This window comes from Lolium perenne, chromosome 3 (genome assembly GCF_019359855.2).
Source record: "Lolium perenne isolate Kyuss_39 chromosome 3, Kyuss_2.0, whole genome shotgun sequence".
Taxonomy (NCBI): Eukaryota; Viridiplantae; Streptophyta; class Magnoliopsida; order Poales; family Poaceae; genus Lolium; species Lolium perenne.
In genome coordinates, this window is record NC_067246.2 from 269,628,728 (window position 1) to 269,642,788 (window position 14,061).

At 48.1% G+C, this 14,061-nt stretch overlaps 1 protein-coding gene across 1 annotated transcript; it reads left to right on the forward strand.

The window, feature by feature from the left end:
• Positions 1-11,809: 11,809 nt before the first annotated feature.
• LOC127343996 (butanoate--CoA ligase AAE1) lies at positions 11,810-14,061 on the forward strand. Its single transcript, XM_051370222.2, has 2 exons — positions 11,810-12,042; positions 12,156-14,061. Exons 1-2 carry the CDS (start codon positions 11,836-11,838, stop codon positions 13,650-13,652), a joined length of 1,704 nt encoding a protein of 567 aa, XP_051226182.1. The 5' UTR covers positions 11,810-11,835; the 3' UTR covers positions 13,653-14,061.

Here is a 14,061-nt window from a genome sequence, read left to right on the forward strand (position 1 = left end):
AACTTGTGTTTGAACAATGGTGTTGTGTTTTCCCGTGGAAGGGAGTGGAGTGGTAGGTGGATGAGTAAGTGGGGGGCCAGGTGGGGCCCACACCACAGGGCGGCGCGCCCCCCATGCTGGCCGCGCCAGCACATGGGGTGCAGCCCTGGGGTGCCCCACTGGTCAGCCCCAGGCACTCCCAGGTTGCAATTTAAAAAATTGGACCAGTAGTATAATTTTTGTAAACTTTTGAAAACTTCGAAAAATGCACATTTCTGGGTGTTAAAATAACTGTTTCAGGGCAGAAAAAGATTTTCAAAATTTTAAACAACTAAAGCATCTTGCAAAACAAGTAGTAATACAGAAAGTAAAACAAGTGTGGAGAAAGAAAGAAATGTTGTTTAGCTCTTCCATGCATTTAAAATGTACTTGTTAACAAGGTTGATCAAGTATTGACACCAAATAAATTTTACATGACATAAGAAGAAATAAACTTCAAATCAATCATGTTACCTTATATTGTATTGATATGGACCCAATCATAATATTTTGATATCCATCTTTAGGCTCATATATAGGACAATCAATAACTCCCACTTTGATAGTTCTCAAATTGGAAATTGTATTAACTCCATATACTTTATCAATCTTCTTGGGAAAATAAACAGTATGCTCCTTGTCATCAACATTGAAGGTACCTTTTCCTTTATTGCAATGAATAACAGCCCCTGTAGTGTTAAGAAAAGGTCTTCCGAGAATAATAGACATATTATCATCTCGAGGCATTTCCAACACAACAAAATCAGTTAATATTAATCAATTATTAGCAACTTGAACAGGAACATCCTCAAATATACCAATAGGAACAACAGTAGATTTATCGGCCATTTGCAAAGATATATCAGTTGGTATCAACTTATCTAAATAAAGTCTCTTGTAAAGAGAAAAAGGCGTAACACTAACTCCTGCTCACAAATCACATAGAGCAGTTCTAACATAATTATTCTTGATGGAACAAGGGATAGTTGGTATACCTGGGTCTCCCAGCTTCTTTGGAACCTTGCCATTGAAAGAGTAATTAGCAAGCATAGTGGAAATCTCCCCATTAGGAATTTTCCTTTTGTTAGAGACAATATCTTTCATATACTTTGAATAAGGAGGCAATTTAATAGCATCAGCCAAAGGGATTTGCAAGAACAAAGGTTTCATCCAATCACAAAATTTATTATAGTGTTCTTCCTCCTTTGATTTTAGTTTCTTAACAGGAAAAGGCATTTGCTTTTGAACCCAAGGTTCTCTTTCATTACCATCTTTCTTAGCAATGAAATCTTATTTAGTGTACTTTTTATTTTTAGCATGCTTTTCAGGTTCATCTTCAACCGCTTCTTTATCAGAAACATCATTCTTATCATTATCTTTATCATGTTCATTACCACTTTCAGTTTCAGCATCAGAAATAGAAATTCTATTAGGATCATTAACATGTTCAGAAGATTCTACAACAGTTTTATGTTTCTTCTTCCTTTTCTTAGAAGGAGCACTAGTTTCTTTAGTTTGTTGAGAATCTTGTTCAACTCTTTTGGGATGCCCCTCGGGATATAGAGGATCCTGAGTAGAAACACCACCTCTAGTTGTTACTTCATAAGCATGTTTTTCTTTAGAAGTAATTTTTAACAAGTCATTTTACACTTTAGTGAGTTGATCAATTTGAGTTTGAACCATATGAAAATGTTTAACAAGCATCTTAACATCATTGGAGGTTCTCTCCACAATATCATGCAATTTACTAATAGCTTGAGAATTTTCCATTAAATGATTCTCTACTCTCATATTAAAGTTATCTTGCTTAACAACATAATTATCAAATTCATCTAAACATTGATCAGGAGGTTTTGAGTAAGGAATGTCTCCTTTATCAAAGCGTTGAAGAGAATGTACCTCAATTGTGGATGAAGGGGGAGTTATCTTACATAAATCTTCTATGGGAGGTAAATTCTTCACATCTTCAGATTTAATACCTTTCTCTTTAAGAGATTTCTTGGCTTCCCTCATATCTTCATCATTTAATTCAATCATACCCCTCTTCTTCAATATTGGTGTTGGGGTTGGTTCAGGTGTAGTCCAATCATCATGATTTTGGCTTATTCTAGCCATTAATTCTTCAGCTTCGTCTGGAGTTCTTTTCCTGAAAACACAACCAGCACAACTATCCAGGTATGCCCTAGACTCAATGGTTAGTCCACTATAAAATATATCAAGTAAGTCATGCTTTTCCAAATCATGTCCAGGCCGAGCTCTAAGAAGAGAGCAAAACCTTGCCCAAGCTTCAGGCAATTTCTCTCCATCTTCCTGGTCAAAACTATAAATTTTCTACAAAGCAATATGTTGAGCACTAGCAGGAAAATATTTTCGAAAGAAAACATCAAGCAAACCACTTGGACTATCAATAGAATCAGGAGGCAAACTATTATACCAAGTTTTTGCATCATCCTTTAATGAGAAAGGAAAAAATTTAGCAACAAAACAAGTACGCTTCTTGATATCATCAAGCTCATTCATGTGCTCTACGGTACTTTTTTTTCAGTACCACAAAAAGATGTTTTCTCAACAATAGATATATGAGATAAATCAAGAGAAAAATCATAATCCTTATCCTTAATGTTTATAGGAGATGTGGCAAATTTAGGATCAGGAGACAGTTTATATCTAACAGCATGTTGTGCAAGAAGCTTTTTAATGTTACTTGCACCAGTAGTAGCATTACATTTATCAATAAAATCATCATCAAGTTCCACATAATCTTCATCAGGATCATCACTAGAGTGTTCAACAGACTCAGGTGAATTAACAGGTGTAACAGTATTTTCATTAGGAATTTCAGTATTTTCAATTTGTCTAGACCAAGCAATTGTAGCATCTAGAAAAGGACCTAATGAACCATTATCATCAAGCACAGTAGAAGCATCACCAAAATTATCAAAGCAATTTTCAGATTCAGCAGAAGTACCAACACGTGAAGCTTGTGGTGGTGAAACAAGTTGACTTATCACAGATGGTGAATCAACAGCAGCATAGGTACTCAGAGTTGTACCTTTTTTGTAGTGGATGGTAATATGGCGACTTTAGCATCGCGAGGTTTACCCATGATGGAGGATTTGCGGCGAACAATATCAATTCAGGTGAACTTGCAAATAAAGCTATGCTCCCCGGCAACGGTGCCAGAAAATAGTCTTGATGACCCACAAGTATAGGGGATCGCAACAGTCTTCGAGGGAAGTAAAACCCAATTTATTGATTCGACACAAGGGGAGCCAAAGAATATTTGTAAGCCTTAACAGTGGAGTTGTCAATTCAGCTGCACCTGGAAACAGACTTGCTGGCAATAGTTTATCAGTAGCAACAGTTTTATAGCAGTAGCAGTAGTGAAATACAAGCAGCAGTATGATAAAGACAGCAGTAGTGATTATAGTAAACAACAGGATTAAAATATTGTAGGCATAGGGATGGATGAACGGGCGCTGCATGGATAAGATAACTCATGTAATAATCAAGACAAGGCATTTGCAGATAATAATAAAACAGTATCCAAGTACTAAATAACCATAGGCATGTGTTCCGTATATAGTCGTACGTGCTCGCAATGAGAAACTTGCACAACATCTTTTGTCCTACCAGCCGGTGGCAGCCGGGCCTCTAGGGAAACTACTGGTAATTAAGGTACTCCTTTTAATAGAGTACCGGAGCAAAGCATTAACACTCTGTGAACACATGTGATCCTCATATCACAGCCTTCCCCTCCGGTTGTCCCAATTTCTGTAACTTTGGGGCCTCGGGTTCCGGACAGCAATATGTGTATACAACTTGCAGGTAAGATCATAAAGCAATGAATATTATCATGAATCAATAACATGTTCAGATCTGAAATCATGGCACTCAGGCCCTAAGTGACAAGCATTAAGCATAACAAGTTGCAACAATATCATAAAAGTACCAACAACGGATACTAGGCACCATGCCCTAACAATCTTATGGCTATTACATGAACAATCTCATCCAATCCCTACAATCCCCTTCAGCCTACAGTGGGGATTTACTCACACATGGATGGGGGAAACATGGATGGTCGATGGAGAGGCGTCGGTGGCGATGATGGCGATGGTCTCCTCCAATCCCCGTCCCGGCAGGGTGCCAGAACGGAGTTTCTGATCCCGAAATATGGTTTTCGATGGCGGCGGAGTTCTGGATGTCTTCTGGAAAATTGGTCGAACCCCCCGTGCGTTTTTAGGTCAAGGGCTTTAAGTAGTCCAGAGGGGAGCACCGGGGGCTGGCCGAGGCGGCGTCCCCATGTGGCGGCGCGGCCATGGGCCCACCGCGCCGAAACGTGGTGTGCGCGCCTCGTGGCCCCCCTCCGTCTCGTCTTCTGGCTCCGTGGGTCTTCTGTAAAAATAGGCCCATTGCAATTATTTCCGGGGATTTTCCTGAAAGTTGATTTTCTGCACAAAAATATGACACCAGGGCAATTCTGCTGAAAACAGCGTTAATCCGTGTTAGTTGTATCAAAAATACACAAATTAGAGGCAAAACAATAGCAAAAGTGTTCGGGAAAGTAGATACGTTTTGGACGTATCACTTATCAGATTTTTTTTTGCCCTGTTTGAAATCTTCCTGGGAACTGATCAAGGTAGATATGGATTCTAGTAAGCTGAAAGAAACCAAGAAGAAGTAAAAAAGAACCAAAAGGAAAAAAAGGAACTTACGAAATTGACACTAAGTCATCCTCTTCTTCGAAGTATCCTGATGGTCTTTTTGTGACCTGAGGAGGCGAAGTCTCTCGGGAAGGTGCATGAGAAGGAATTGCATCAGCATCATCATCATTTCGTCCGCTAGGACTCGACTCCGCTGTTGTCATCAGATCTTCATTAATTTTCCTGCGACGCTTGGAATCGATAAGTGCATCACCTTCGGGGACTTCATCACCCGAAGCATCACTATCTCTGAGAGAATTCCGGTTGTCTTAAATTTCTTTGGAAGCATCTTCATCCTCGGGAGCTGCACCACTTTCGGGTGTTGGAGGATAGCATTCAGCGATGGCAAAAGCCTGTTGAAAGCAAAAGACAAATTTTGAGTTCACGATTAAAAAAATGACATCGGATACAAAAGGCAACTAAGTGATTACCTCGAAAGGAAGGTGTTCTAAATGAATAGGAGGGCGAGCCGAAGTCATGGCTACGATGTCCTTCTGAATGAAGCAGGTCAGACGCCTCCCCTCGTCCCGAAGATCTTCCTCAGAAAAATTGTTCGGACTGACTCTCGATTTTTCCTTGGCACCAGTATACAACCAGAGTTGGTGGTCTCTCGACATTACTGGTTGCACTCGACGCTTCAGGAACAATGCAACTACTTCTGTGCCGCACATCGTTTGACCTCCTGCATTCTTCAGATCTAAGATATTTTCGTACAGTTGGTCGGCTACTTCGCTTTCCTCAGCAGTCAGGGTGTTTTGCCAAGACTTTTTCGGCACAACAACAAGAACATCTTCAAACCGTGACAGATTAGATCGGCGGCCTGATGCTGAGTTGTCCCGAAGATAAAACCACTTCTGCCGCAAGCCTTGGACAGACTCCTTCATCAGAAAGTTGAAGTAATTTACTTCATTCCTGACGATGAAGCCGACGCTGCTAACCATGTGAGGATCATCATTTCCACTGTGGCGTTTGACATAAGAGATCTTCCTCCACAGACCCCAATGGGGATCAATGCCGAGGTAGGCTTTGCACACTGTGATAAAGATAGAGAGGTGGAGAATGGAATTTGGGGTCAGCTGCCAGAGCTGGATCCCACAGGAAAAGAGGAGGCAACGAAGAAACTCGTGGGCTGGAAGGGAAAGCCCACGCTGCAAAAAGGCAATGAACATAACAGTAAAGCCTCTCGGGGGCTTTGGACGAGAAACGGAACCTTGATGAACAAAGTTAGATTCGACGGAGGAGATGAGCCTCAGCGACCTCATCTTCTTCTCATCGCGCATGGAAATGGTTGATGCAACCCAATCGAGGCTGGCTTTGGGCGCGCTTGCAGTAGCGCCGGAGCTGGCGGTTCCCCTCTTCTTGCCCATGGTTTCTTGAGAGCCTGTAGATGTAGGGACAATGGTGATGAGGAAGCAGAGGAAGAAGATGAGCAGTATGAGAGGCGTAAAAGGTTAAAACTTAACTGTCCCTCCATTTATAACAGGAATTGGCTGAAGATCGTGGTCATTAGGTTTGCATCGTGGGGAGATGGACAAAGATCCGATCATACACGTGTCTAGGAGGGAGAGAAACCGGCGGCCCATTACCCCTAGTACGTGCAGAAATCGAGGAGGCGCCTCGGTCAACGCACAAAGACGAGTCATTTCTTAACTGACCGCGCAGAAGTAGGGTGGGCCCGTCGGGTCATGTCCTGTCAATCGAATCGCCGCAGAGGCCGCGTCACTGATGACGTCAACAAAAGTATCTACTCAACACTTTTGGAACATCCGAAATAATTCATGAGGTTGGGTTGTTTGACTTGAGTCTACGCACGATTGCACGCATCCATCTCTAAACTCTGGGGCTGATACGTCTCCAACGTATCTATAATTCTTATGTTCCATGCTAGTTTTATGACAATACCTACATGTTTTATTCACACTTTATAATGTTTTTATGCATTTTCTGGGACTAACCTATTAACAAGATGCCACAGTGTCTGTTCCTGTTTTCGGCTGTTTTTTATTTCAGAAAAGTTGTTTTACAAATATTCTCGGAATTGGACGAAACAAAAGCCCACAGCCCTATTTTCCACTGAGTGTTCCAGAAGACCGAAGAGGAGTCGAGGAAGGCCAGCAGGGGGCCCTCCCCATAGGGCGGCGCGGGGGGCCCCACTGCCACGCCGTGACGTGGGGAGAGAGCCCACTGGCTCCCCCGACGCTGCCCCTTCGCCTATTTATTCCTTCGTCCCCGAAAACCCTAGTACCAAGAGCCAAAATACCAGAACAGTTCCAGAGACACCGTCGTCGTCAACCCTAACTCGGGGGGGGGGGGGGGGGGGGTTCAGAAGATCTCCTTCGGCACCCTGCCGGAGAGGGGAATCATCACCGGAGGGCTCTACATCACCATGCCCGCCTCCGGACTGATGCGTGAGTAGTTCATCCTTGGACTACGGGTCCATAGCAGTAGCTAGATGGTTGTCTTCTCCTATTGTGCCATCATGTTTAGATCTTGTGAGCTGCCTATCATGATCAAGATCATCTATTTGTAATGCTACCTGTTGTGTTTGTTGGGATCCGATGAATATGGAATACTATGTCAAGTTGATTATTGATCTATCATATATGTGTTGTTTATGATCTTGCATGCTCTCCGTTTCTAGTAGAGGCTCTGGCCAAGTTGATACTTGTAACTCCAAGAGGGAGTATTTATGCTAGATAGTGGGTTCATGTCTCCATTGAATCTGGGGGAGTGAAAGCAACCCCTAAGGTTGTGGATGTGTTGTTGCCACTAGGGATAAAACATCAATGCTTTGTCTAAGGATATTTGTATTGTTTACATTACGCACAGTACTTAATGCAATTGTCTGTTGCTTGCAACTTAATACTGGAAGGGGTGCGGATGCTAACCCGAAGGTGGACTTTTTAGGCATAGATGCATGCTGGATGGCGGTCTATGTTCTTTGTCGTAATGCCCTAAGTAAATCTCATAGTAGTCATCATGATATGTATGTGCATTGTTATACCCTCTCTATTTTTCAATTGCCCAACTGTAATTTGTTTACCCAACATGTTATTTATCTTATTGGAGAGACACCACTAGTGAACTGTGGATCCCGGTCCATTCTTTTACATCTGAAATAGAACCTACTGCAATCATTGTTCTCTTTTGTTTTCCGCAAGCAAACATGATTTTCCACACCATACGTTTAATCCTTTGTTTTCACCAAGCCGGTGAGATTGACAACCTCACTGTTAAGTTGGGGCAAAATAGTTTGATTGTGTTGTGCAGGTTCCACGTTGGCACCGAAATCCCTAGTGTTGCGCCGCACTACACTCCTTCACCAATAACCTTCACGTGATCTTCATCTCCTACTGGTTCGATAACCTTGGTTTCTTACTGAGGGAAAACTCGCTGCTGTACTCATCATACCTTCCTCTTGGGGTTCCCAACAGACGTGTGCTTTACCGTCACAAGCAGGGGCAACTCCCATCGGGAGCGCTGGACGCGCACCCGATAAAAGTTATGAAGACAGAGAAGAGCAAACCCGAAGATCAGACAAAATCCAGGATCAAGCCCAGGGACTCGATCTTGAGTAGGGCAACGTTGTTTTGTCATCGACAGTTAACCAACATCAATCTATCGAGTAAAGCTGGACATGTTGCTCATATCCCTTACGTACGATCGAAACTGCATTCGAAGACTTAGAACACCCGATAAAAAAAACCGGATGATGAAAACGCTACAGAAGACATCGGCATCTTAATATTCGAGTAGAACAACTTGAGTCTATGCACGGTTGCAAACGTCCGTCCCTAGACTCGGGGGCTAATCCCATCGGGAGCGCTGGACGTGCACCCGTTATCAAGATTTTTTGGCAACAAAAGCATCGACATAAAAAATCTACAAGTGGTACAACTTGAGTCTACGCACGGTTGCGAGCATCCGTCCCTAGACTCGGGGGCTACACCCATCAGGAGCGATGAACGCGCACCGATAAAAATAACTTGGAAACGGCGAAAGGGCATGAAAATTCATAATCTGTCGACAGATGAAGAAATTTGGATGAAGACAATTAAAGTCCCTGATAAAAGTTATGAAGACAGAGAAGAGCAAACCCGAAGAGCAGAGAAAATCCAGGATCAAGCCCAGGGACTCGATCTTGAGTAGGGCAACGTTGTTTTGTCATCGACAGTTAACCAACATCAATCTATCGAGTAAAGCTGGACACATTGCTCCTATCCCTTACGTACGATCGAAACTGCATTCGAAGACTTAGAACACCCGATAAAAACACCGGATGATGAAAACGCTACAGAAGACATCAGCATCTTAATATTCGAGTAGAACAACTTGAGTCTATGCACGGTTGCAAACGTTCGTCCCTAGACTCGGGGGCTAATCCCATCGGGAGCGCTGGACGCGCACCCGTTATCAAGATTTTTTTGGCAAGAAAAGCATCGACATAAAAAATCTACAAGTGGTACAACTTGAGTCTACGCACGGTTGCGAGCATCCGTCCCTAGACTCGGGGGCTACTCCCATCGGGAGCGCTGGACGCACACCGATAAAAATAACTTGGAAACGGCGAAAGTGCATGAAGATTCATATTCTGTCGACGGATGAAGAAATTTGAATGAAGACAATTAAAGTCCCTGCCCGAAGCTTCGCTTCGGCCAGTCACTCGGGGGCTACTGATGTGGGCATTACCCTTCGGGTAACCTATATTAGGCTTCCTCCACCGGCCCAACCAGGGGCCCATGAAGATTGCCAAATATCGGAAGAAGGCCTACGCATCGACATCAAAGGAAAGGACTCGCACGAAGGAGAATACTTGAAGGACAAGGAAAGACAACGACGAAACAAGGAAACCTTAGACTATGACTCTATGTATCCTAGTCGAATCCGGACAGATCTCTCGGGACCTGGCCGAGTAAATAAAGATCAGGAGAGGATCTATCGGAACACAATCTACACGCATAGAACCATCGCATCGCTTAGAGCTTAGAACCCTAGCCTCTTGGCGAATCCACCGTAGTCCTTCAGCTACCCCATTGTAACCCGATATACTTTTCGATAATCAAAATCAGACAAGAGGAAGTAAGGGTTTTACCTCACCGAGGGCCCCGAATCTGGGTAATCTCTCTCCCCGTTTGTTCGATTACCGATGTCTCATGCTAGCCTGCAGGATTCCGTCAACCCTAAGCCCCTCATGGTGGGCATTGCCGGGAAACAACGCGGGGAGGTTGGTCATCGGCGTTAATGGCCTCCCGCGTGGAAACCCAAACAGCGAGAGCGGCGACTGGCCACGCGGCGTCCACCTACCGTATCCACGCGCCTTCAATGCGCATCCGCCACCTCCCTTAAAACCCCAGCGGCACGCATTTCCCTCTGTTCCCCGCCGTCCAACCACCGCGCAAACCTCCCACGCACCCCACCGACGATGGCACACAACGACCAGGCCGGCGGCAGCGGCGGCGGCGTGCTCCGCTCGCTGCAGCTTAGCCTCGACAAGGCCGACTTACTGTACTGGCACCGCATCCCCGTGCCAGTACAGTACAAATTGCCGCACGGATGGCACGTCTCCAACGGTGGCTTCGCCATGCCGGCGCCACCACCGCCAGGAGCACAGACGTGGGCCCTCGCCAGGGAACGGCGGGGCCTAATGACACCGGAGGAGAGGAGCTTGCTGAACAACGTTCTCGACAGCCCGGCCTAGGCACGAAGTTTCGAAGATGAGCGCGCCGTCGAGCTCGCGTGGACGGCCAACCGCTCAAGCGGCCGCTTCAACATCGTCGGCTGCCGTGCCTGGTGGTACGGCCACAACGTCGACAACACGCTTTGCCAGTACGGCTTTCGTCCACGCGTCCACGGCAACAGGCAACGGGACCCGGTGTACTTCCCGTAGGCGGTGGGCATGGCGTCGGCGCCGACCCTGCAGAGGGCGTCGGAAAGGACAATGGTGTCCGGAAGCTCGCTTACCGGATCGTCGTCTGCCGTTGCCCGCACGCACTCGGCTGCGCCCGTGCCTCCTTCCGGAGGCGTCGTGACGACGCGAGGTGCGCGTCCTCTGCTCCTGCCTGTCGGACGACGGGGTCGGGTCGTCGCTCCCGCGTCAAGGAGGAGGACGCCGCGACCTCGCCACCACTTCCGCTGGCGAAGAAGAAATGGTGGGAGAAGGATGCCGAGGCGCAGGCGGCCCTCCGTGGCGACGGCGACGGGGAGGAGTTCCCTGGCCTGAACTTCATGGTCGGCCGCTCCGTCGACGAAGACTACCGGCATATTTCGCTGGACCCGCGGCAGGCGGCGGTGTGGTCTGCCAGGGACCACGGCGCCAACTACGTCGACCTCGCCGGACCATCGGAGTTGCCGACACCAAAGGAGGAGAAGGCCGACGAGGAGGAGGCCGACAGCTGGTCCTTCGGATCATCCAGCGACGACGGCGACGACCTAGACTTCAGCGCCTTCGACTCCTAGCGCCGCTAGATTTTTTTTTACTTTTTTAGTTTGAATTTGCGTTAAATTTGTACAAATTTCATTCGAACTTCGTATGAATATCTTTTTCAAAATTTGAATTTGACTTTCTAAATATATCAGGATCGCTGGTTTAGTGATGTCGGTGTGGAAGCAGCATCCCAAATAGAAAATACTCTGTCAGCTCACCCATACGGCAATGCCGGTGCCTATCGAAAAGCCGCCGGTGGAGATGCTCTCAATCATCCTCACGTCAATGATAGGCACGCGCCGGTGCAGCTTGCATACATTGAAATGTGACGTGCATTGTTTGTCAAGCATGAGACTGATCCACACATGTGAGAAAGGCTCGCTTTTATCCATTGAAAAGTAGCTACGCAGGCAAAACTTTGAAAATCAAGTGCAGATGGAAACGACATCTCTAATTTATTAGCATGCGAAAGTGACGTCGTGCACAATCAGGCTGATGGAGCTGGACGTTACGTTCCGCGTCGAACGATAGACTGCATGGTGATCTTTCGGCCATTAGTTTATGCAGCTGGAGCAATCGATCGTTGTGAACGGTTCCCAAATATTCTCCGCGCACACTGCACGGAACGGTTTCCTATATAAATAGCAGGATGCACTCAGGGTAGGGTACTACTATATCGGGAGGAAGATGGAAGGCGCCCTGCTCTGTGCCGCCAACCACGCGCCGCTCACGCCCATCTCTTTCCTCGAGCGGGCCGCGCTCGTGTACCCGGACCGCCACGCCGTGGTGTACGCCGCCGGCGACGCGCCGCCCCGGACGTGGAGAGAGACCCGGGACCGCTGCTTCCGCCTCGCCGCCGCCCTCGCCGGTCTCGGCGTCCAGCGCCGCGACGTGGTACAGTCGTACATATGCTTACCTCCTTACTCCGGTTGCTCGTCCCCTCCCCTTGAAGCTGCTTATCAATTGATTTTCTTCTCGTACTCGTGTGCTGCTGTTTGATTCTATAGGTCGCGGTCTTCGCGCATAACATCCCAGCGATGTACGAGCTGCACTTTGCGGTGCCGATGGCCGGCGCCATCATTTGCGCACTCAACTCGCGTCTCGACGCAGCCATGGCCTCCGATCTGCTGCAGCATTCAGAGGCCAAGGTCGTCTTCATCGACGCTGCACTGCTCGGGGTCGCCCAGGAAGCCCTTCACCTCATGTCCGTTGCAGGCGCCAGGGCCCCCGTTGTCGTCCTCATCAGAGGCGAGGTCTCAACGTCGTCGACAACTCAGCACGACTACGAGGACATAGTGAGCAGGGGAGGGTCTCCCGAGTTCGCGGTGCAGTTGCCGGCGGACGAGAACGAGCCGATCGCGCTCAGCTTCACGTCCGGGACGACATCCCGGCCCAAGGGCGTGATCTACAGCCACCGCGGCGCGTACCTCAACAGCCTCTTCAGCGTGCTGCTCAACGAGATGGCGTCCAAGCCGGTATACCTCTGGACGGTGCCCATGTTCCACTGCAACGGCTGGTGCATGACGTGGGGCGTGGCGGCGCAGGGCGGCACCAACGTTTTCCTCCGCAAGGTCACCGGCGCCGCCATCTTCGACGCCATCTGCCGCCATGGCGTCACCCACATGGGCGGCGTGGCCACCGTGCTCTCCATGATCGTCAACACCGCCCCGGAAGATCGGCGGCCGCTGCCGGCAGGAAAGGTGTCCGTTGTGACGGGCGGCGCGCCTCCGCCGCCGACGGTGCTGTCCGGGATGGATGAGCTCGGGTTCCTGGTGATCCACACATACGGCCTCACGGAGACGTATGGCGCGGCGACGGTCTGCGCATGGATGCCCGAGTGGGACGCGCTGCCGGCAGAGGAGCAGGCGGAGATCAAGGCGCGGCAGGGGCTCCAACACTTGGGCCTGGAGGTGGACGTGAAGGACCCGGCGACGATGCGCAGCATCCCGGCTGACGGGAAGACCGTGGGGGAGGTGATGCTCCGGGGCAACACGGTGATGAGCGGGTACTACAAGGACGCGCCCGCCACGGCTAAGGCGATGGCCGGCGGGTGGTTCCGGTCGGCTGACCTTGCGGTGCGAAACCCCGGGGACGGGTACCTGAAGTTCCAGGACCGGTCCCAGGACGTCATCATCTCCGGCGGCGGGGAGAAGATCAGCACGATCCAGGTGGAGGAAGCGTTGTTCGCGCACCCGGCGGTGGCGGAGGCGGCCGTGGTCGGGCGGCCCGACGAGCATTCGGGTGAGACGCCGTGCGCGTTCGTGGTGCTGAGGAGGAAGAGGGAGGTGGAGGCGGAGGAGGTGATGGAGTTCTGTAAGAAGAAGCTGCCGCGGTACAAGGCGCCGAGTACGGTGGTGGTCGTGGATGAGCTGCCCAAGACGGCGACGGGAAAGGTGCAAAAGTTGTTGCTCCGGGAGAAGGCCAGGGCCATGGGCAGCCTCTCCGATCCTCCACCGTCTCCCGTGCTTGAGGAGGAGCATGAAGAAGCACCCAACAAGGTGTAAACGCACTGTCTCTATTTTTCAGTTCGTCAGTTAACAGTCGAGACAACAGTGCTGTTCCTTGACTGTTAGAAATAATCTTGTCCTAGTTCAGTTTGGTTAGTATTGTGTTTAGTTCGTAAAGTATCTTTCCTGTTTCTTTGCATGGCGGAAGGTCATGGCTTGGAAATTTAGAAAGTTTGAGTACGAGTCCAAGTAGTAGTACTAGTACGTGTTAGAGTTTGGAGTTAGCTAGCTGAGTTTGATTCGGTTAGGGATAGGCGGAACTATGTTTGAGTCGGTCAGGTTCTAAGCTAGGCCTTAGTCCTTTATATACAGTTCTAACGTGGTTTGTAAGTTGCAACGAGAAAATCAGAAAAGCAATAAAGAGTAGTTTAGAGGGTGCGACACGCACCCTTGGCGATAAATTTTA